The sequence below is a fragment of the Fusarium falciforme genome, chromosome 1 (assembly GCF_026873545.1).
Source record: "Fusarium falciforme chromosome 1, complete sequence".
NCBI classification, from domain to species: Eukaryota; Fungi; Ascomycota; class Sordariomycetes; order Hypocreales; family Nectriaceae; genus Fusarium; species Fusarium falciforme.
In genome coordinates, this window is record NC_070544.1 from 217,931 (window position 1) to 243,159 (window position 25,229).

General features: G+C 27.8%; 1 protein-coding gene across 1 annotated transcript; it reads right to left on the reverse strand.

The window, feature by feature from the left end:
- Nucleotides 1–10,662: 10,662 nt before the first annotated feature.
- Nucleotides 10,663–11,424, reverse strand: NCS54_00002200 (Hypothetical protein; the record flags this gene model as incomplete). The annotated part of the gene is made up of 1 exon (XM_053145688.1): nt 10,663–11,424. The coding sequence occupies one exon, from the start codon at nt 11,422–11,424 to the stop codon at nt 10,663–10,665; it is 762 nt and encodes a 253-aa protein (XP_053001663.1).
- Nucleotides 11,425–25,229: the final 13,805 nt, after the last annotated feature.

Here is a 25,229-nt window from a genome sequence, read left to right on the forward strand (position 1 = left end):
TATTATTTAATATTATACCTAATAAGTAATATAACCTTATGCTTAGATACCTATAATTATATTAATTTAACTTATATTTTAAGTAGAGGACTAGCTAAGTACTCTCTTTTAATAATAAAGCACCCTCTATAATAAATAATAATATAAATATAAGATCTTAAGATTTTACTAGAAAAACTAAAAGAGTTAGGTAGAGGCAAATATAAGACACCTCTCTACCTATAGGGATAAAATATAAGTACTATAATAAATAAAAATAATAATAATAAAAAATAATTATGCGAATTATATAATAATTCTATAAACTTAAGAGGAATTTTAAATAACCTAAGAAACTATATAATAACCTAGAAGATAACTAACTTAAAAATATATTATATTAATATTATATCTATAAGTAGCTCTTCACGAAAGAACTTAAAATAGGTCTATCTATATATATATACTATAACCTAGAAATGAAATTTATAAATAAGAAATAACCTAGCTTTAATAAATTCTATTTACTTAATATAATATAATTACTAATATTAAAGAAATATATTAAAGATATATTATAAATAGGATATATTAAGGAAAGTAAGTTATTTATTAGGTATCTTATTATATTTTTAAAAAAAATACTAAGCTCTAACTTTATAGTAATTTAAAAATACTTAATGCTATTATAATTAAGGATTATATATTATTGCCTCTTATTAATAAGTTAAAGAATTAGCTTATTAAAATAAAGTACTTTATTATATTTAACCTTAAAGGAGCCTATAACCTTATCTAAATTAAGGAAAGATATATATAAAAAATTACTTTTTATACTAAATATAAACTATTTAAGTACTTTATTATATCTTTTAGATATATTAATATACCTATTATATTTTAATAAATAATTAATAATATATTATAAGAATATCTAGATATATTTATTATATATTACTTAGATAATATTTTCTTTAAAATAAAATAGAAATATATAGAATATAGCTATAAGGTAATATAAATATTATAAGATGCTTAGTTATTAATAAAACCTAAGAAAAATAAATTCCATACCTTTAAAGTAGGATTTCTTAGATATATTATCTCTTATAATAAGATATATATAGACCTTAAGAAAGTTAGTAATTAGAGACTAAAAGTAATTAACTAATATTAAGAAAATATAAGCCTTCTTAGGTTTTAGTAATTACTACTATAAATTCCTTAGAATATTTAAATAAATCACTATATTATTAATAAAACTTATAAAGATAAGGCCTTTATATTTAGGAGTAAAGTATAAAAAGACTTTAATAATATTAAGAGGCTTATCCTAAGCAAACTAAGACTTAAAATATTTAACTTATCTTAATTAATTAAACTTAAAATAAATACCTTAGACTTTGCCCTAGGCGCCTAGATTAAATAATAAGATAATAAACAATATTTATACCTAATTATATGCTACTCCTATAAGCTATATAGAGTAAAGCGTAATTACCTTATCTATGATATGGAGTTCCTTATAATTATTAATATATTTAAGGAGTTTTAATATTACCTCCTTAGAAGTAGATATTAGATTAAGGTCTATATAGACTCTAAGAATATCTCTTATTTTGCTAAGATATAATAGCTTAGTAGAAAATAATTATAATATATTATATATCTTTTGAATTTAACTATAGTATTACCTATATTAAGGGATTAAAGAATAATAAGGCTAATACTATTAATAAGCGACCTAATATATATATAAGAAAAATTAGAACTAAAGAATAATTACTATATTATATATAAGAAAAATACTTAAGATAAAAAATAATAATATAAACCTTAAAAATAATACCTCTATTAAAATACCTCACACTTATTAGAAAATATAAGTAAATAGTTATAGACTTTACTAAGTATATACTAAGATACTAATAAAGAAGCAATAAAGTATAACGTACTTAATAAGCGAGCGACGCAGTTAAGCGAGCGACGCACTTTTTTTAACCTCCTCTATAATAATCGCAATAAAAACACTATAAACTATCTAATTAATTAAAACTACTCACTATACTCTTCCCCAGATGTCTCAATCACTACCTGACAGGTCCTTACATTATGCCCGGGCTTGCCGCAGACACCACAGCGCCAAATACCTAGTCCGACCGACCTTCCTCGACCACCACTCCTCAATGATTTAGCCACTACTTACGCATCGATATCCATTTGATCAATTACTTACCTTCCTTCCTCTACTATTATTACCCCTCTTTTCTTCAATCTAGTCCTTTTTACCCTCCGGCGCCGGCTTAGTATCTCATTTGCCTATTAAAGGTCTTAGACCTCTGCCCTCATGAGAGCCATCTCATGCATAACTGCCTTTGTTCCCTTCGCAAGAGACTTTAATGCTTTAAGAATTAACTCTAGAGAGCTACTTTGGTGCCTTTTAATCTATCTTTTAAGGTATTTAGACTGAGATTGGGCCTTAAGTATAGTCTTTGGGGTTTTTAAAGCCTAAGGGGTCAATAGTTTAGCTGCCTCCTTAACCGGCGTTAGCGTCCGCAGCTGAATATTAAGCTTTAAGACCATAGTTTCTGGGTTAAGGGGAATAAGACTAGCTCCTTTAAAAGCCCCCCTAATATTTCTTTCTATCATAGTGGCCTCATATGCGGCGTAGAAGGCTAGAAAGAACTTAGTCTTTAAAACGTGAGTTATAGAGCATCTAATTAGATGCTCTATTTCTTAACTATAAGCCTTCTTTAGCACGCTAAAGCACCCGATGTTAAGGGGCTAGAGAAGGTAAGACGAATAAGGTAGCATATAAAGCTAGATAATCTTCTTTTCCTTATAATATCTCTTAAATTCGATAGAGTAATAACTTTTATGGCCATCAAGGATTAAGAGACAATAAGAACTAATTAATCGATTAATTATGCATCGGTCAAAGTGCTTAAGTCACTTAAGACTAATCTTATTATTAGTCCAGCCATTTTAGGTCATCGCAATAGCCTAATCGCCCGGGAGGTTGCTTTCTCGGTACCAATTAGCAAGGTAATATTAGCCCGCACCGATAATAAACGGCTAGATTGCCTAGCCTTCCGTATTGATCGCCTAAATAACCATAATCCATTCCCGGTTTCTAGGCTGCACTAATTTCGGCTTTGAACGCCTTTCTGCACCTATGACAACCATTCCGCTTATAATCATACCCATAAGAAAGCTAGTCTCGTCAAAGTTATAGATATCATCTAATCGGATGCCATACTTCGCGATTATATTCGCCACAAGCCAAAACCAATCGCGGATAATTATTAGGTCTTCGCATTTAGCTCTATAGTAATCATATTTATGAAAGAAACGCGTCTTAAGGTTAGGGTGCCACTTAATAAAGTTATAAGCCCAACGCGTGCTAACTAGTGGCGCATCGCGGTCGGCAAGCAATTGATCAGCTATTTCTTTCACACCACGTAGCCGTAAGGGAAATCCTCGTGAATCTAGGTCGAGAATAAAGTAAATAAAGATATCTTCCTCTAGATCTAATAATTTGCGTGATTTGGGGATAGTATCAAGTCGAGCTTAAATGCCATTTCATCGCCGATGTAGCCTTAGCTCAGAGACCTAGTAAGTCTTTATAGCCTTTCGGATGCTTAGATTTAGATTATTTTAAAGAGCTTAAAGGGCAAGAAGGGTTCTAGCCTCAATATTCGACTATGACATATTTTGTGGTTAGGAATCAATTGATTAAATAAAAAGTTAGATGTAAGAGGGAAAAGTGCGTCGCTCACTTGACTGCGTCGCTCGCTTATCAAGTACGTTAGACCTACTAGGGAAAGATTTCTATCCTTAATAAAGTCTTTCTACTTATCTTTAATTATTACTACTCTTAGGTTATATACTATAATAACCTAGAGGAAATAACTTAAGCTATAAAGTAGTATTATAATATCTATAATATTAAAAGTAAGATATAAGAAGAAATATATTAATATAAAAAATATTATAAAATAAGTAAGAAAGAATATTAGAGCTACTTATATAATAAAATAAGGCAATGTATAATTATAATAAATCTAGGAATATAATAAGTAATTCCTAAATAACTAAAAGACTAATAAATAATAAGTCTTAGATAAACTATAATAGGAATTAGCACGTAAAATATTTAACTATATATTATATAAATACTAAGGAATTAATAAAACCCTAGAATAAGCTAAGATAATATTTACCTTTCTTAATATAAAAAAAACATTTCTATAATTATTTAGTAATATAACCTCTATATAAAAACTAAGGCATAATACTATAAGCTATATAAGAAACTATAATTACTCTTAGTAATATAATAACTATAAGGCTTTATTACTATAGATTTTATTACTAAATTACCCCTATTAAAAAAATAATTATTACAAACTTTTATAATAATATTCTTATTAGTATAAATAGACTTATAAAGTTCTCTTATTTTATACCCTATAGAGAATTAATAATAGCTAAAGAATTTACCTACCTTTTTTATTTTTATATTATTAAAATATATAATATATTAATTAAGATTATTATGTATTAAGAACTATTATTTACTTTAGAATTTAAATAAAGCCTTATAAAATACTTAGGAATTAACTATAAAGTCTTTATTATATATTATATTAAGAGAAATACATAAATAAAATATATATATTAAATATTCAAATAATAGCTTTAATACTATATTAATTATAAATACACTAATTAGTTTAAAAAGCTATTAGCTACCTAGCTAGCTTATAATATCGCTATAGAAAAAGTATATAGATTATATTAGCTTATATTAATATTAGATTTATATTAAATATATAGTAATAAATCTAAGATATTATTATTAACCTTAAAATAATCTTTACTAATAATTAATTAAAGAGTCTATATAAAGAAATAAAAAGTAAGCATAAGGTTATTAAAAATAGGATAATAAACTATACTAATAAAATAAGAATTAAGGGATTAATTTTTTTAGAGAGAAATATAATCTATCTTATTATAAAAAATATTAAACTAATAAAATAAAAGAATAAACTTAATTATAAATATATTAAACCTTATAAAATTAAATAAAAAACCTTAAAATATAATTATAAACTAGACTTATTACCTAAAGTTAAGTTTTATTTAAATTTTTATATTTTATTACTTAAATAAATAAAAATAATTAGTTAAATTAAAATTAATAATAAATTAAAAATAAAAATTAATAAATTAAAAAAATATATTATAGAAAGTATTCTTAATATAAATAAAATTAATAATACAATAATATATTTTATTAAATAAAATACTTACTTAGATTTAAAAAATACCTAAAAATCCTTAGAATACCTTACTAATATATAATACTTTTTAAAAAACCTTTATTAATAATCCTAAATATAGGCCTATTAAGGCTAATAATATTATAATTAATTAGATTAATAGCCCTAAAAAAATATATTTTATAATAATAAATAATTCTTCTTAAAGCTTATTTAATTCCTCTAGGGCATATAGGCTATACTTAAAAGCCTTATTACCCCGCGCTTTAAGTAACCTCTTTTATTTTTAGATATATATAAGCTTAGCTATTACCTCCTCTAAGATAGCCTCTACTTTAGCTTTCTTATCCTCTAGGCGCTTATATTTTTAAATAATCTTTATTATTATAAAAGATTAATTATTTATTATAAAAATATTTTAACTTAACTTTATACTACCTAAAATAGGGATTAAAGTATCTTAATCTATATCTTAGTAATTCTAATAGTAAAGGCTCTATACCTCAAGCCAGAGGTCTTAATAAGCTTAAATTAATACGGTTTATCTATATAATTATTAATACCTTTAATAATACGCTAAAGCTAGCTCTATTTATAATAAATAGCTTATATCTTAATTAATTAAAGACATTAAAATCTAACCCCTTTATATAATAGCTCTCCCCTCTAATATTAACCTTCTAATTATAATTCTTAACTACTTAAAGAGGTTAAAATTACTTCTATTATCCTTATAAGAAGAAATTTAATTATAACTAATAATAACTATAATTAACTAATTAACTAATTAATAACTAATTAACTAATAAATAATATATTAAAGAGATTATAATAGCTACTTTCTATAGAGACCTTTAACTAGATAATTAAAGTAGTATAGCTAATACCTATTAATATACCCTCTAGTATAACTAAGATAACCTTAGTAAAAAAGTCTATAAGCTTTATAAAGATATAAAAAATACTTATAATAAGCTATAAGTAATAATATTAGATAGAGGCCTTAAAAGTATTAATATAAGTATATAATATAGTAATTTATTACGAATTAAACTTATAATCTTTAGTTATATTATTTTTCTTTTGCCTAGCCTCTTTTTACCTAGCTATAATACTAATAGATAGTTTACCTTCCTTAGAAAAAAGCTTTTTTTATTAGAGGCTCTTAAAAAGAAGCTATAAAAAAGGAAATATCTTATTAATAAAGATATTAAATTCCTCGAGGACTTAAAAGATAATACCTAGCACGGGGCATAAGTTATAATACTTATAATAATTATAAAGACCTTCTATATTGCTAAATAAGAGGATTAAAGAAGTCTTATTATAACTAGCTAAGATCTAGCTATATAGCTATAGGTGTAATTATATTAGGAAATTGGGGTTATTAGTATTATAGGTTTTAGAGGGATTAGTTCTTAGAGTTAGCATTAGAGTTTAAACCTAAAAAGAGTTAGCGCTAAGGCTTAGCGCTAGACTTAGAGGTAAATAAAGGTCTATAAGTTTAATTAATTAAACCTATCTAGTTAAATATATAATATATATATCTTAGCTTATATAAATATGTAAATAATAGTAATTTTAATAATACTTTTAATAATAAATAAATATAATTATAAAATATAATATCTAATTAAATAATATTTATAATTATAATAAGATTAACTTTCTTATAAATATAAATAATTATTATAAGCTTAAAAAGGTATTCAAACCTAAAATTAATATAGCTTAAAAACTAAAAATAAATTATAATTATTTAAGTAATTAATATAAAAGGCTAAGTAATTTAATTATTTATTATTTATATAGGCTACTCTTATTTTATATATTAATATTAAGAAAGTAACCTCTTAGGTAATTAAGCTATTATAATAACTTAAAATAATTAAATTAATAATAAAATTATTTTTAAATAACTTAAATATTTTAATTAATATATAATTAATTAATTAATTAATTCTTATTATTTCTTAATTTTTAATAGCTATAAAAGTTATTAATATATTAAATTTAAGAAATATTATAAAAAAAATAATTTAATTTTATATATTCTTTAATTATTGTATTTATTTTAATTACTTAATATTAAGTATTTTAAGCTATTTAAAAAAGCCTATAATTAAAAAATATAATATTTAATTAAATACTTTATAATATATATTTTAAAAATTAAGTTTTTTTTAGCCTTTTATATTATATATAAGGCTATTATAATAAAAAGAAATATTAAAAGGGCTTTAAAGAAGCTAGCTTTATTCCTCTTAACCTAGAGACTATAGTCTTAAAGCTTAATATATAGCTATAGATTTTAATACCTATTAAAGAGGGAGCTAAGCTATTAATCTCTGAGGTCTTAAGGACCCTAAGGATTATACTTAAGGCTAAATCTTAGTTTAAATACCTTATAAGATAAATTAAAAGGTATTAAAATAGCCCCCTAGAGTTAATCCTTAAAGCCCTAAGGTCTCTTAAGGAGATAAAGGTAATTATATATTAAGTTACCTTATTAGCTACTAAGAATAAAGACTTTTAGGAGGCAAATAAGATACTTAGTCGACGCTAGAGGGCAAAAAGAACCTAGCTATAAAAAAGAGGGGTTATAATAATAGAGGAAAAAAGGTAAGTAATTAATTAAATAGATATTAATATATAAATAGTAGCTAAATTATTAAGGAATAGTAATTAAGAGAGGTTAATATAACTAAGAGTTTAATATTATAATATTTATAGCTAGCCTAGCTATAATATAAAGACTTATTAAGTAATAATTAAGATATTTAAGGAAAAATATAATAAATAGTTTTAATTAATTATATAATTTATAGTATTTTTATAGTAATTTTAATCTTATAGGTTAAGAAAAGTATATAGCTTACTTATCTATATAGCTTACTTATTAAGTATATTAACTAAGTTTTATACTAAGTTTTTATAAATAATTAACTTAGACTTTATATTAAGGAAAGATTTAAATAAGCTTTAAAAATAAGTATATTAGCCTCTGAAGTTAATAATAGCTAAGTATATAAGTAAGTCTTAAGGCAAGCCTAAGATATAGGGAAAATAGGGCAGAGCTAGACCTAGTAGTAGAAGGCCTAGAAAGTATTCGCATAGGGCGTCTAAGCCCGCTCCCGCCCCGATGCCTGAGTAATTAGTTACTATGATACTAGATTGGCCTCGTACTATGTCTCCTGAAATATCATAACTAGTGGTGACAGCACTTGGCTTACAACGGCCATAGGCTATTAATACTGACGATAATTTAGAAGATATCCAGCATAGCGGTGGGTTTAGGGGAAATGCCATGTCTCGCAGCCATATAGACGACGACGGCGAATAATGATAATAATAATTAAGCTATATTTATCCGCAAGCGTGGTCGAGGGATGAGGAATCGACGACCACCGGCCAAATCTAGGGACGATAGGGCTAGGTTAAGTGCGAACCAATGAAGCAAGCTGAACGAGGCTAGGAGGGACCACGGTGACGGTAATGTTCGGGCCGGTCGCAGGGACAAGGTCTAGGGAAGGGAAGGAGGCCTATTCTATGAACGCGCCGTAGTTCACTGGCTTCTGTTCCATTCAGCCAACATTTACTAAACCATGATAGCTTAACAGAGCACTTATATCGAAAATGGGAACCTCGAACAGGCGGAGGCTGATGGTAGTTGCTGGTTTTCGGACTCTTTCAAGAGAAGGCTCGGGCCGAGGAGTTGGGAGCGCACTGTGCAAGTATGTGGCAGCAGGATTGGCCGGGAAAGGGATTTCAATGTGTTCTGTTGACATTTATCGGGCATCCCAACCATGGTGCCCTTGACACCTCGCTCCGATACACAGCTCTGGCTGCCTGGGTCTCGTGCTTGGGCTGGTCAAGCACATTCGGATGGCAGTCAAGGAAGACCAGCGAGAAAGGAGCTTCGGTGCCCCTAATATTTACGCCGCTGGGTATAGCCCTCAGAGTTTCGAGATTGCAGGTGTCGAGGACGATAGCCGAGATCATCAGACAATGAAGTCCCATTTTGCTGACATAATCGATCTTCATTCAAAATATCTCGGCATCGTCGAAGCTAGAGATAGAAAATTAGCAAAGATGATGGAAGGCTCAACGCCAACACGCTAGAACTGCAAGGAGTTCGTGTGAGAGTCGAAGGTGCCGGATAGCTGTCAAATGTTCTAGTGACACTTACCAAGTCCAAGGCCTAGTCGATTTCGGACAGTTTGGTATGCCCTGCAAGTCATAGGACATGAGTTTAATCCAATCGACGGGGACCTTGATGCCCTTGAGATCAAAATGGCGAAGGTACCAGTATGAAGAGGGCGCAGGGTGGCAATGTAGTCGCGACCGCTCGCGTTAATGGCCTCCCGCAGCCCTTTCATGAGACCCACGTAGTTCTCAGCATCCCCATCTTAGCCGCCACGATCGGCAACTTTGGGATATTCCCAGTCTGTGACAATATCAGTAATATTTCTGCACGGGATCCTCATAAGATTAGTTCAATCTCTGGAGACGTCGTTCTTTTTGCGCACGGCTAGAGTGACAATACCTGTGACAAGACCGCCAGGGGCAGGATATGAACTGCCCGCAAATGCAACATTCACCGAAATCTGCCAAGAACAATCAATTAACATCTGATCCGGATTCCCTGTGGCTTGGTAATATATAATACTTACCAACATCATCGTAGCCGTACTGGGAAAGAAATTCCAGGTTGTTGATTAAGGTGACCTTGTTCTCCTTCTCGGAGGCGAACGAAAGGGAGGCATGTTGCCAAGGGCCGGGTCGCTGAGGGTGCATCTACCTCGAGGTGACCGAGGTAGTGAGAAGTTGGAGGAACGAGGCAACCCGGGAAACAACCGGATTAAATTATTGGGGTGGCGACGAGTGTCGGGTTATTAAAGCTATTCACAACACTATCCAGGAGCATCTTCAAGGTAGGCGTCGAAGAGGTAGTGGTATAATTAGTTGGGAAGAGGATCGATCTAGGTACTGTATACGTAGAAGCCATTTCATGGGGCTAGGTATTGGGCTCTAATAGCCTAAGGTAGTCTCGCTATAGGCTATAAAATCTTTTCCGATATTCACAAGCAATAACTGCCATGTTGCGAGTGTGCACCGCATATCTTCTTTTCTCGAATCTCCTTCAATCAATGGGGCGTTTCATAGCCTCGTCGCATAATAAAGCTGCATTCAATGCTAGTAAATGCATGGAGTCTAAGATGTAAGAAGAATCAGTTGATCCCGTCCAAGCTAGGCTCTAACTCACCACCTTCAGGTAAAACATTTGCACCTGCTTGGAACTTAGAGGAATTGGGGGCTGGGCATGCATTCCACTACCAAGGAGTATTATTGATCAAGATATGGATACTACTCTTGAGTAAACTATCCTTATTAATTATAGCATTAAAACAAAGACTGCCAACAGGACACTTGCGAAACTCGGCGCAAGCATCGACCCAGCACCATTATCGTTGCAGCCGTCATCATCACCATCGTCACCATCGTCACCATCATCGCCGTCGCCGCCTCCACTTCGACTCTTACGCTTGCAAAGCGTGTTTCCCTGACCGCTGTCTTCACTTGCGGAGGTGATTGTTGGTTGCGGTTGGAATGTCTCTGTGGGATCGTCGTTATCATTGTCTGTCTCGATAGGTGTGTCGCTATCGTCGCCTGTCTCGGTGGGACTGTCGTTGTCGTCTGTCTCGGTAGGTTCGTCGTTATCGTCGTTACTGCCGCTGCCCTTGCCCTTGGAGCAGAATCCGTCGCTGGTGCAGGTTTCGCCGCCATTGCAATAGCTGCCATCGCTGCAACAAACAGCGCTATTTGGTATGCAATATTCGCCACAAAGCTGTCTACCGGCGTCGCAACCAGCAGCCTCTCCAGTGCAGATTTCGCCCTTGGGGCAGCATCCATCGTCGGTACAGTATTTTCCCGATTCGCAGTAGGACCCCTCGCTCGCAGAGCAGCATTCTCCTGAGCCAGCAATGCAGGATCCGCCGCAGTCGATCTCGGAAGAAGAGCAGGAGGCGGATAAAGCCAACGAGATGCCGCCCACGCCTGAAAAGTCGCGGTTTAATGCACCCTTTCGGCCAGAGAACCCAGTCAGGTTCGCCGTTGTAAACCCCAAAATGGCGAGAAAGAAGAGAAAACGTGCCATGTTGTTGAGTGAATGAGAGAAATGGAGAAAAGGATCCGGTATAACTCGACACAAATAAGAGAGATGGCAGAACAAGGCTCCGTAGCTCGACTCAGTCGGCGAGGCGCCAGGGTCTTTATACTTCTAACCAACGATCAACATTCGCCTGGCTGGTTGGATCTCTGTAACGACGAAAAATCTGCCTTGCTCGGCTAAAATAGAACACACGGACCAAGCCTAGATCGCTATCAAGACCCGAACAATACGCTTAAATTTGCTTACATGTTGGTCAGTGGGGCATATGCAGATCAGAAGATGCTTGTTTTTAGACTCTACCGTACTTGGATTAACTTAGGTCTCTAAGCATGACCTAAAGCAATCTCGGGCTGCCCTTCATCTGCTTTTAGAATCGTGGCTTGACCGACCGTTTCAGCGAGTACAGGCCATCCAGTCATCAGAGATTAAAGCCATTTTGCAGCTCAAGGACTTGCCGAAAAAAAAAAAGCCGACGCTTACAATATTCGCTGAAATGGGTCATAAATTCTATCGGCTTTGTTGAAACAACTGTTCCAGGGTGTGACATGCAAGCAAAATAGGTAACGAGTGCGATGAGACAATGCCACGAGGCGTCATCAGGGTTCTGAGACGGCTTAAAGTTAAGGGACCCGGGAAAATTTGCATTTTTCAGCTCGGCGGGTCACCCGAAAGTGCCTCGCGATGGGGAGCAGGGGGCCATGTTTCCTGCTTGGTTTTTACTCCAGAGAGGCATGAGCCGGTCGATAGTTACTCCGAGGGCTGATTATTGTCAGACAGTACGTGTGTTCGGTCCATTGATCCCGAATCAGTGTGCCTGAGGAACATAGAGACGAAGGATCTTCCTTCCGCGCCTTCTCACCCCTCAACGCCCGGTTCGCTTGGCGATCTAAAAAAGCCAGTCAAGGTCCCAATCAATAAAATCCGACGTACGCTAGAAATTCTTAACAGTAGATATACTAGAAATAGAGCTAAAGGAAAATTAAGACTACCCTACTTAATTATCTTAAACTCCTTAGTATCCTAGAGTACCTATTAGTTTTATTAAGAGCTAATTAATGCTATACTTAATAAGATTTAATATATATTAGAAGACTTAGATTAATAATATACTAAAATATTAGTCTATAGAAGATAAGAATTATCTTATTTTATTATTAAGTAATTAATATCTTAGATACCTACTTAACCTAAGAAAGAGCTAATAAGAATTTAGCTTAATAAGGTTACTTATATATAAGATAATATTTAATACTAGCGCGCTAAAAAAAAATAAAGCTATTAAGCATAGGTAATAGCCTAGTATAATATTATTATAATATTAAAAGATAAACTTAAGTAAATAATTATAGCTATTATATAATAATATATAAAAAAGTATTTCTAAGAAAAAGCTATAACATAAGAATTATAAGAAAATATAAATAAGCTTAATTATTAAGAAATAAAAAAGATATACTAGATATAACTATTAGTAACTCCTAAGTAGATCTTTAGTTTTTTATAAATCTTAATTCGCTAAGTAATCCTATGGACCTTATAGATTTTATCTTACTAAAAGCGCCTTTAAAAACTATAATTAAAAGGACTTCTAACTCTGCCACCTATAAGGCTAGATCGCCCCTATAAAAGACTAAGAGTATTATAAGAAACTACCTTACTCTAATAAGAGTCCCTTAAATAGATTTTATAATATTATAAATCTTATTTATATAATAAGAGAAATTAAGAATAATATCTTAATATAAAGAGGTCTTAATTACCCTCTAGGTAAAGATTATATAATCCTTTTATTAAGTATATATCACGACCTAATAAAGCACTTATTACGTGACTAATCGGGGACCTACGGTTACCCGCTAATTAGGACGCGGTTACCCGTGCTAGCTAAGTGATTACGGTGATTACTTTATAATTACCTATAATTACTTATATGATTACTCTGATCAACCCCTCGGAAATAAGTAATTAGGATAAACCCCCTAAGTATATAGAGTATATTTATTATACTTTCTTATATAATAGTTACCTTAGCTATTAATATAATTTAATTATATTTAATACCTTTTAAGTATATTACTAGACGTAATAACCCCCTTATTTAAGCATAGCGCAACTAATCTACCTACTAATATAAACCCTATATAACTGGTTTATCCCTTGCGAATATATATAATTATTACATATTAATAGCTCTTATTTAATAGATTACTCATATTACCTTAAATAATATTAAACATAATAGCTACTTAGGCGACTCTTGCGAGTAACCACTAATAGGCCCTACCTATAAATAACCTACCTATATCTATTCTAATCAACCTAGACGAAGAAATAGATAATATAGATAGCTCTGATGATAAGGAAAATAAATAATTACGGGCCTAGATCATAGCTATAAGTAAAGAAATAGATAGACTCTATGAACTTATTAAAAGAATTGGCGAAAACTAGTATATCTAGAATATATAATATCTAAATAATATCTAGAATATTACCTATATAGTAGCTACTGCTATAAATAGAAGAGATATAAGAGAAATCCTAAAGTTAAACCCCTTGGAATTATTTAATAAGACCGCCTATAAGCTACCTATATTCCTTACTTAGCTAAGGGCATTTATAATATACTACCCGACATAGTTTACCCTACCTGCTAGTAAGGTCTAGTATGCTATAGGAAGACTTAAGAACTACGCTGTAGTATAGTTTAAACCTATTATAAGGGAATACCTTATGGCCCTAGCTAGCTAATACTTGCCTTATACTTATTACTTTTACTTAGATTATAAAGCCTTTAAAGTAGTACTCTAATAAGCCTTTGGGATTATTAATAAAAAAGTATAAGCTAAGAGGGAGATTAAAGCGCTCTAATAGACCTAATTTACCTCGGAGTATAAAATAAAGTATCTCTAACTCGCCTCGAAGCTTAATTAGAATTAAGAACCTCTAATATCTTTTTTCTTTAATAGACTAAAAAAGGAAGTATAGGTAGAACTCTATAAGGAAGAATGACCTAATAACTTTATTAAGTATATTAATAGGGTAGTTAAGATTAATAATTAATAGTTCTCTTAGAGGAAACTCTAGAACCCTAAGACTAATAGTAATAAAGCTAATAACCCTTACTTTAATATTAACTAGGGTAAGAAAAGGTAAAATAATACCTTATATAGTATTAACCTAGGACTTATAGAACTTAGAGCGACTTAATAAGGACCTAAGGATATTAAATATTACTATTACTATAAAAAGGGTTATAAGGCTAATAAATACCATAAGAAATAATAAGATATTAAGGAGGGATATTACTAACTAAAACCATAATAAAACCTCCTAAAAGGTAAAAAGCACTTAAATATAATTAACTAGGATAGTAACCCCTAGATAGCTATCTATACTATTAAAATACTTAGAATAGCACGATAAGGATATAATAAAATAAGACTTTAACCTAGAGAAGTTACTATGCCCTACTAAGCCGCCTACCTAACGGAAGAGTAAGCTACTAGTAACTATATAATTAGTAATATTACAAAAGAGCAACTCTATAAACTAATTAAACCCCTAAAGGTCTACCAGTTATACCTTATTAACCTAGACGCATAGAACCTACTACTAGAACTAGATAGTAGGGAGGGAAACCTAGATAGCCTCCCACGGCAATAAACCCTTACTATAACTAGACGTATAGAACTTAGGATAGAAAAACCTATAGCATTGGCCTTAGCCTAATAACTACTATTATTAATAAGTAAATATAGTGATTTTTAGAAAGCTATTATAAAAAGATTTAATTATTAGAAATAGATTATAGGATATAATAAATAAACCCGCATACCCATAATAGCCTATCGCAGGGACTATTAATAAGATGATCCCATATAGTGTAACTATACCCTATGCCCCTAGTATTAAATCGAGGTATCTTAGGAATATAATAAAATCTATAAATAATAGAAAGTAGATTAATATAGTAGACTATTATATAATAACTAGGTCGCCAAAGTAAGTAATAGTAATATTAACTAAACTAAGTTTAAGTATAATACCTAGAAGCTATAAAAAGAACTATGCTAAGGATGCTTTAAGAAGCCCTAGAAGAGTAATAAAGAATTATAAAAGGAGGAAAACTACCCTTAATTATATAATAAAAATAATAATAGGTATTAGAATAGCCTAAGGGAAAGGTATATCTAGACTATATAAGAGTATATAAAGATAGTAAATAAGTAGGAAATCTATATTTAAGCCTATTACTAAGAATTAGCTAAAAACCCCTGATACCTAGAAGTATCTTTTAACCCGCGAGATAATATAAAAATATACCTAATATACTAAAAGTATATTAATATCTCTTAAATATTATATTAATATTATTAGTATAAAACCCACTAGAAAGAAAAATAAGAATAAAACTACTTCCCTATTATATTACTATACTAGCTAAATAATAAACCTTACTTATAATATAAAATAGAGGGTTATAAAGTAATATACTAGTATAAATCTATTAATATCGCAAATATATAATACTTTTCTAAACTATATTATATTATTTAAGAAAAGAAACAAATTACTTATAAAATTAAGTATTAATAAAAAATAATTAATTAAGAAAATATAAAAAACCTAAGAGCTAAATAAGAGTAGTAATACTAGGATTAGCTATATAGCTAGGATAATATATATAATTATAAAGCTTATACTAATAGTAAATATAAGTTTAATTATTTTAGCTATATAATATTAAAAAACTAGATAGCCTATCTAATATAAAGTAATAAATAAATAAATACGGGAATATATTACTATAAAAAGCCCTCTACTCTATAAACAGAGTATATAGGCAATAATGCCTAGAATTAAAAATATGAGTTAAGAGAGAATAATTAAATACTTTAGTAAACAACGGAGCTAAGTAGAATTACTTTAACCTAATAATAGCAAATAGGCTTAATCTACTATAGAGGTATAAATAAATGCCTTATTTAGTTATTAACCTAAAAGGAACCCCTTTGAATTATAATAATAGAGTTATTAACTATAAGATTAATTACCTTAAGGTTTTTATTAAAGAAAAGATCTAAGGGATATTATTTAATATTATACCTAATAAGTATTATAATCTTATGCTTAGGTACCTATAGTTATGCTAATTTAACTTATATTTTAATTAGAGAATTAGCTAGGTATTCTTTTTTAATAATAAGGTACCTTTTATAATAAATAACGACTTAAGGAATAATATAAGATCTTAAACTTTTACTAAAGATACTAGAGAAATTAGGTAGAGGCAAATATAAGATATCTCTTTGCCTAAAGGAATATAATATAAATACCATAATAAATAAAAATAATAGAATTAGCAAATAATTATATATATTATAAAATAATTCTATGAGTTAGAAAAAAACCTAGAATAAATTAAGAAAATACTAAAAGAAAAATAACTTAAAAATATTCTACTATAATATTATATCTATAAGAAACTCTTTATAAAAGAACTTAAAATAGGTCTATTAGAATATATATACTATAACCTTAAAATTAAGTTTATTAATAAAAAGTAACCTAGCTTTAGTAAACTCTACCTACTTAATAAGGTATAACTACTAGTATTAAAGGAATATATTAAAGATATACTATAGAAAGGATATATTAGGGAAAGTAAGTTATTTATTAGATACCTTATTATATTTATCCTAAAAAAGAATAAAAAGCTCTAACTCTATATTAACTTTAAGATACTTAATGCTATTATAATTAAGGATTATATATTATTGCCTCTTATTAATAAATTAAAAGACTGACTTTTTAGTATAAAGTATTTTATTATACTTAACCTTAAAGGAGCCTATAATCTTATTTAGATTAAAGAAAGATATAAATAGAAAACTGCTTTTTATACTAAGTATAGACTATTTAAGTACCTTATTATGCCCTTTAGACTTATAAATATACCTATTATATTTTAATAAATAATTAATAATATACTATAAGAATATCTAGATATATTTATTATATATTACCTAGATAATATCTTTATCTTCTCTAAAATAGAAAAAGAATATATAAAACATATCTATAAGGTACTATAAATACTATAAGACGCTAAATTACTAATAAAACCTAAGAAAAGCAAATTCTATGCCTTAGAGGTAGAATTCCTTAGATATATTATCTCTTATAATAAGATATATATAGACCCTAAGAAGGTCTTAGTAGTTAAGGACTAGAAAGAACTAACTAATATTAAGGAAATATAAGCCTTCCTTGGTTTTACTAACTATTACTATAGATTCCTTAAATAATTTAGGAAGATTATAGTATTATTAATTAAACTTATAAAAAAAAATAAAACCTTCTTATTTAGAGCTAAGGCTAAGGAAGCTTTTAATTAGATTAAAGAACTTATCCTAAGCGAGCTAATACTTAAGATATTTAACCTATCTTAATAAATCAAGCTCGAAATAAATACCTTAGACTTCGCGCTAAGCGCTTAGATCAGATAATAAGATAATAAAGGACTCTTATACCTAATTATATTCTACTCCTATAAGTTATATAGAATAAAGCTTAATTACTTTATCTATAATAAAGAATTCCTCGTAATTATTAATGCCTTTAAGGAATTCTAATATTACCTCCTTAGAAGTAAGTACTAGATTAAGGTATATATAGATTATAAGAATATTACCTACTTCATAAAAACCTAAAAACTTAGTAAATAATAACTATAATATGCTAAATACCTTTTAGAATTCGATTATATTATTATCTATATTAAAGAAATAGAAAATAGCAAGGCAAACGCCATTAGCTAATAACCCGACTTAGATATTAAAAAGATCAAAGCAAAGAAATAACTTTTATACTTTATACTAAAAGGATACCTTAAATAGAAGTTAGTTAGATAAATATAGAAGCTAATACCCTTACTAAAATACCTTATACTTATTAAAAAATATAAATAACTAATCATAGATTCTATTAAGTATATACTAAGATACCGACGATGAAGTAATAAAGTCTAGATATATAAGGAAAAGATCTTAATCCCCGATAAAGTACTCTAAGCTATCTTTAACTACTACTACTACTAAGTCATATAACATAGTAACCTAAAGGAGATAACCAAAGCTATATAATAATACTATAATAACTATAACCTTAAAAGTAAAATAAAAGGAAAAATATATTAATATAGAGAATACTAAGGGAAGACTACTAATACTAAGCGGGACGATAGGCTAATACCTCTACTAGAATACCTTTAGCTTATTAGAAGCTATAGAAAATAAATTATTAATTTTATAGATTATGCACGAGGATATAACTAAAGAGAAAATAAACTCCATATATTCTAAGGAAAGATTATTATCCCTAATAAAGTATTTAAATTAATTTTCTAATACTACTATAACTTATTCCCCTATAATAGAAATTACTAACTAATATTTAAATAAATAAACCATATCTACGACAATAACTAATTTAAATAGAAAATCAAATAATAGATATAGAACTATATAAACTATAACCCTAATACTAAACCCGTGACCTATAAATAGGATAGGGTTATAGGAATACCCCACCGAATCATTAGCGTAACTTATACTATAAAATAAGGTAATCTACTCTTAAAGTAAATCTAGGAATATAATAAATAACTCTTAGATAATAAAAAAATAAATAAGCAATAAGTCCTAGATAAATTATAGCATAGCCTTATACGCGAAATACATAGCTACCTACTATATAGATACTAAGGGATTAATAAAACCCTAAAATAAGTTAAGATAATATTTATCTTCCCTAATATAAAGAAAACTATCGCAATAGTTATTAAATAATGCGACCTCTACGCAAAGACTAAGGCACGATGCTATAAACCTTATAGTAAGCTATAACTACTCCTAATTATATAATAACTATAGGACTTAATTACTATAGATTTTATTATAAAACTACCCCTATTAGAAGAACTAGCTACTAGAAACTTTTATAATAGCATTCTTATTATTATAGATAAACTTATAAAATTTTCTTATTTTATACCCTATAGAGAATTAATAATAGCTAAAGAATTTACCTACCTTTTTTACTTTTATATTACTAAGATATATAGTATACTACTTAAAATTATCATAGATTAAGGACTACTATTTGCTTTAAAATTCTAGCAAAGCCTTATAAGATACTTAGGAATTAACTATAAACTCTTTATAATATACTATAAGGAAATAAATAAATAAACCGAATATATAAATTAGATATTAAAATAATACCTTTAATATTATATTAACTATAAATAAACTAATTAGGTTAAGAAGCTATTAGCTATATAGCTAGCCTATAATATAGCTATAAATAAAAGCATAAAGATTATACTAGCTTATATTAATTTTAGATTTATACTAGATATATACTAATAAATATAAGATATTATTATTAATCCTAAAGTAATCCTTACTAGTAATTAACTAAAAAACCTATATAAAGAAATGCAAATAGAACTTAAATTTATTAGAAATAGAATAATAAAATATACTAATAAGAAAAGAATTAAGGGACTAATCTTCTTAGAGGGAGATATAGTCTATTTTATAATAAAAAACATTAAGATAAAATAATAAAATAAAAAACTTAACTATAAATATATTAAACTATATAAAATTAAATAAAAAATCTTAGAAAATAACTATAAACTAGACTTATTACTAAAAGTTAAGCTTTATCTAATTGTTTATATTTTATTACTTAAATTAGCAAAAAATACTATCTAAGTTAAAATTAGTAACGAGCTAGAAATAGAAGTTAATAGACTAGAAGAATATATTATAGAAGCTATTCTTAATATAAATAAAATTAATAGCAAAATAATATATTTTATTAAATAAAAGGATTACCTTAACTCTAAAAATATATAAGAACCCCTAGAATACCTTACTAGTATATAATGCTTTCTAAAGGACTTCTATTAATAATATTAGAAGAAGAAACAAAGATAGCATTCTAGTTAATAGTATTCATAGTACTAATAAGCTAAGCGGCCACTATAGCCTCTGACTCTACCCTCTTAGCCTCGTCTAGTATATCTAATAAGTTTAAACCCTAATGCACTATTACTATACCCCGCTTATGAATTTACTTCTTTTAGTGATATAGATATATTAGATAGGAAAGCTACTTGTTTACTTATTGCTATAGGGCAATTAATTCTTCTTTGGCCTTTTCTTCCTTAAGCTTAAGATAGTATTTCTTAGCTATAAGGCGGGACGCTATTAAATAGGTTAGTAGGAAGAAGAAATACTAAAATAAATCACACATACTAGTAAAAACTAATACTCCTAAACCATTATAAGCGTAATCTTAATAGATATACTCTAAATAATAAAATATACCTTTAAGTATCTTATATTGCAAATATTTCTAGGTATAACTTAAGTAAGGTATAACTTTAAAGCCTGTTTCTTTGATTAGTTTAAATAGATAGTAATAATGCATAGTAGACTAAGATTTTACTTTTAGTATACTATTAGTATTACTAGAATATTTAAAGAAGAAGGTTTTAATAAACTAAGGGAAATTAGGTGACTAACTTTATAGGCCTTAAGGATAAGACCTAATAGAGGGGAGATATTATATTACGACCTAATAAAGCACTTATTATATAACTAATTAGGGACCTATGGTTACCCGCTAATTAAGACGCGGTCACCCGTGCCAGCTAAGTAATTATAGTGATTACTTCGTGATTACCTATAATTACTTATATAATTACTCTAATTAACCCCTCGGAAATAAGTAATTAAGATAAACCCCCTAAGTATATAGAGCATATTTATTGTACTTTCTTATATAATAGCTACCTTAGCTATTAATATAACTTGGTTATACTTAATACCTTTTAAGCATATTACTAGATATAATAACCCCCTTATTCAAGTATAGCGCGACTAATCTACCTACTAATATAAACCCCGCACGACCAGTTTATCCCTTGGGAATATACACGATCGTCATAGTATGTATAAACAAAAGATATTAATAATCTTTTATTATAGCTCTTATTATAAAAAGTAATCTCCTTCTAAGCTTATAAAGATCTAATTAAGGAGGCACTTAATGCCCTCTTTGCTATAGGCTACTATAGCGCTCTAGGAATATAAGGATTATTTTCTTATTAGTAATAGTAGTAAGGCTATAGTTTACTATAAGTACTATGCTACTTTAAAAAAAGAGAAATTACTAAAGACCTATGTGGTTAATTATATATATATTAGATATAAGTATTAGTATTCTAAAGAGCTTAATAGCTTATCTCTTATTAAGGAGAGGCTAATTATATTATAGGCCTCCTTTAGCTATCTTATAAAGTATACTATTAATAATAAGACCCCGTCGGGGCTTAGCTACTAGAAGCATATAAAGGGCTATATTATTGTCTTTCTAAACAAGGTCAAGGACCTTATTGCCATAGTCCTCGCTTACCCTACTATACCGATTACTACTAGTAATAGCCCTAATACCACTTTTTGCAGCCTATATACATTCCCCTTTTAGTTTTTTTTTTTTTTTTTTAGCCTTAGGTATTATAACCCCCGCAGCTACATCACGTGGTCTCTATAAATCCTTAGACCTAGTGCACCTATTAGGCATTAAACTAATGCTATATGTGACGATCGTATCTTTCCCAAGGGATAAACCGGTCGTGCTGGGTTTATGTTGGCAGAGAGTGCTGGACGTAGTCTAAGCAATGGGGGTATAAGTCACGTCTGGTAATGTGGTCAAAGGTATTAAGTGTAACAAAGTTATATTAATAGCTGAGGTAGCTACTATATAAGAAAGTGCAATAAACGTGTTCTATATACATATGTTTTATCCTGGGACCGATGTTCCTATTGTTCGGTCCAGGGTAGGACCGATGTTCTAATGTGTGCTCCCTGGACCGACGCAGGCGATCTTCGGTCCCTTCGGTCCCTACTTAGTCAGAGTGTTTCTGCCGTGCTTCCCCGCCTGGCCTATGTCATAGCCGTGACACTATACTAGAATAATATTAGTCTAAGACTAATGCGAGCTAAGAATAAGATTATTCTAATTTATAATTAGTATAAATAAGCTATATAAGTATATAAAATATATTTATTATACTTTCTTATATAGTAGCTACCTTAGTTAATAATATAACTTAATTATACTTAATACCTTTAAGTATATTATTAAATATAATACCCCTTATTATTTAAGTATAATATAATAAATCTTTTTATTAATATAAACCTAAGATAATTAATTTATCCCTTAAGAATTATATAATTATTATATATTAATAGCTCTTAATTAGAAGACTATATGTATTACTTTTAATAATATTAATTACAATAATTACGTAGGTACTTCTTATAAATAACTACTAATAGGTTCTACTTATAAAAAATTTACCTATATTTATTATATTTGTCTTAGCTAATTATAAAAATAAACAAATACATAATATTAATAGCTTAGATACTAAAGAAGTTAAATAGCTATAAGCCTAGATTATTACTATAAATATTAAAATAAATAGATTTTATAAATTTATTAAAAAAATAATTAAATCTTAGTATACTTAGATTATATAATATCTAAATAATATTTAAGATATTAATAATATAATTATTATTACTATAAGATAAATTATATTAAAAAGGTTTATTATAAGAAATAGGGAGATATGAAAAAATGATATTTTTAACTAAATTAATAGTAATCCCTTCTAGAAGGCAAGAAAAATAAATATATAACTCGCTAAGTTTAATAAGAAGATATTGAACTATAAATTATAAGTTAATTAATTAAAGTTATTATAATATCACAAAGTAGTTATAATATTATACTAAAATAAAAACTTATATAAATTAAAACTAGATAGAGGGATAACCTATAGTTAGATAGGATAAATTATTAAGTTATTAAAATAGAACTAAGATACCTAATAATAATTACTCTTAGAGCTAATATAATAAGATAACCTTATGTTAAATACTATAAATAGATAAAAGGTTATTATTAGGGTTATTAGAGAACCTAAATAAAAGGATAACATAGTATTATAAGGGTGAAAATAATAATGCTCCTAATATTAGCTAAATAAGTAGACTTTAAAGAAGCTATACTAAAAGGGTTTAACTATGAGAAATAGGGTATAAGGTATAATAATAAATAACTTTTTATACCCTCTATTATATATTAAAGAGACTATTAATAAAATAACCCTATATAGTATAATTATAGCTTATGCCTAAAGTATTAGATTAAGGTATTATAAGAATATAATAAAATATATAAGTAATAAAAATACTATACTAAATTATAATAAATAAATTAAAGTATAAAAATAAATAGTATTAATATACACTAAATTATGTTTAAAAATAATGTTAAGAAATTATAAAAAGAATTATATAAAAATACTCTTAGTAATAAAAGTATTAAAAGAGAAATAAAAATCTATAAGAAAAAGAAAATTACCTTTAGCTATATAATAAAAATAATCATTAATAATGAAATAAGCTATAAGAAGAATATATCTATATGGCATAGAAATATATAGATATAATACATAAATAAGAAATCTATATCTCAGCTTATTATAAGGAATTAGCTAAATCTCTATAATATTAAGAAATATTATTAAACTTAAACATAATATATAAATATACCGAATATATAAGGAATATCTTAGTATCGTATAGATATCTTATTAATATTATGAATATATGAAATACTAAGAGGAGAAATAAGAATAAGATTATGTTCTTATTACCTTATTAGCTTAGTCTAATAATAAACATAATATAAAGTATAAGATAGAAAGCTATTAGGTATTTTATTAATATAAGATTATAAATATTATATAAATATAATACTAAGAAAACTTATATTAAGTTATTTAAAAGCATAAATAAATTATTTATAAAATGAAAATTAATAAAAGTAAGTTAGCTAAGAAGAATAAGAAAAACTAAAAGACGAATAATAAATAACCTATTGAAAAAATACAAAAGACCTAAAATAAATAAAAATATAATAATATTACTACTAGCTATATAGCTAAGATAATATATATAATTATAAAATATATAATAGTAGAAAATATAGATATTATTATATTAGTTATATACTATTAAGAAACTAAGAAACCTATCTATAAGAAGGCTATAAGTAAAAGAGTAGCCTGTAATTCTATAACAGGCCTTATATATTATAAAAAAACTTAATAACTTAAGATATTTTTACAATATTAATATATATTAAGAGAGAATAGTAATATACTTTAGTAGATAATAGAGTTAAATAAAAAAGTTTTAACCGAAGGATAATAAATGGGCTTAAGCTATTATAGAAATATAAGGAAAAGCCCTATATAATAATTACCCTTGAAGGTAAATAATTTAATTATAATAATAGAGTTATTAATAGTAAGATTAACTACCTTAAAGTTCTTATTAAAAGAAAGAATTAAGAAATCTTATTTAATATTATATCTATAAAAGGCTATAACTTAATACTTAAGTACTTATAGTTAATATATATAATAAGCAAGTATGATAAATAAGTAAGTATAATAAAAATATTAACCTTCTTAATAGGAATTTTTATAAAAAGATTATAAACTATTTAATTAATTAAAACTATTTATTATATTTTGCCTTAGATATTTTAATTATTACCTAATAAGTCCTTATATTATACCTAGGCTTATTATATATATTATAATATTATATACCTAGTTATATTAACCT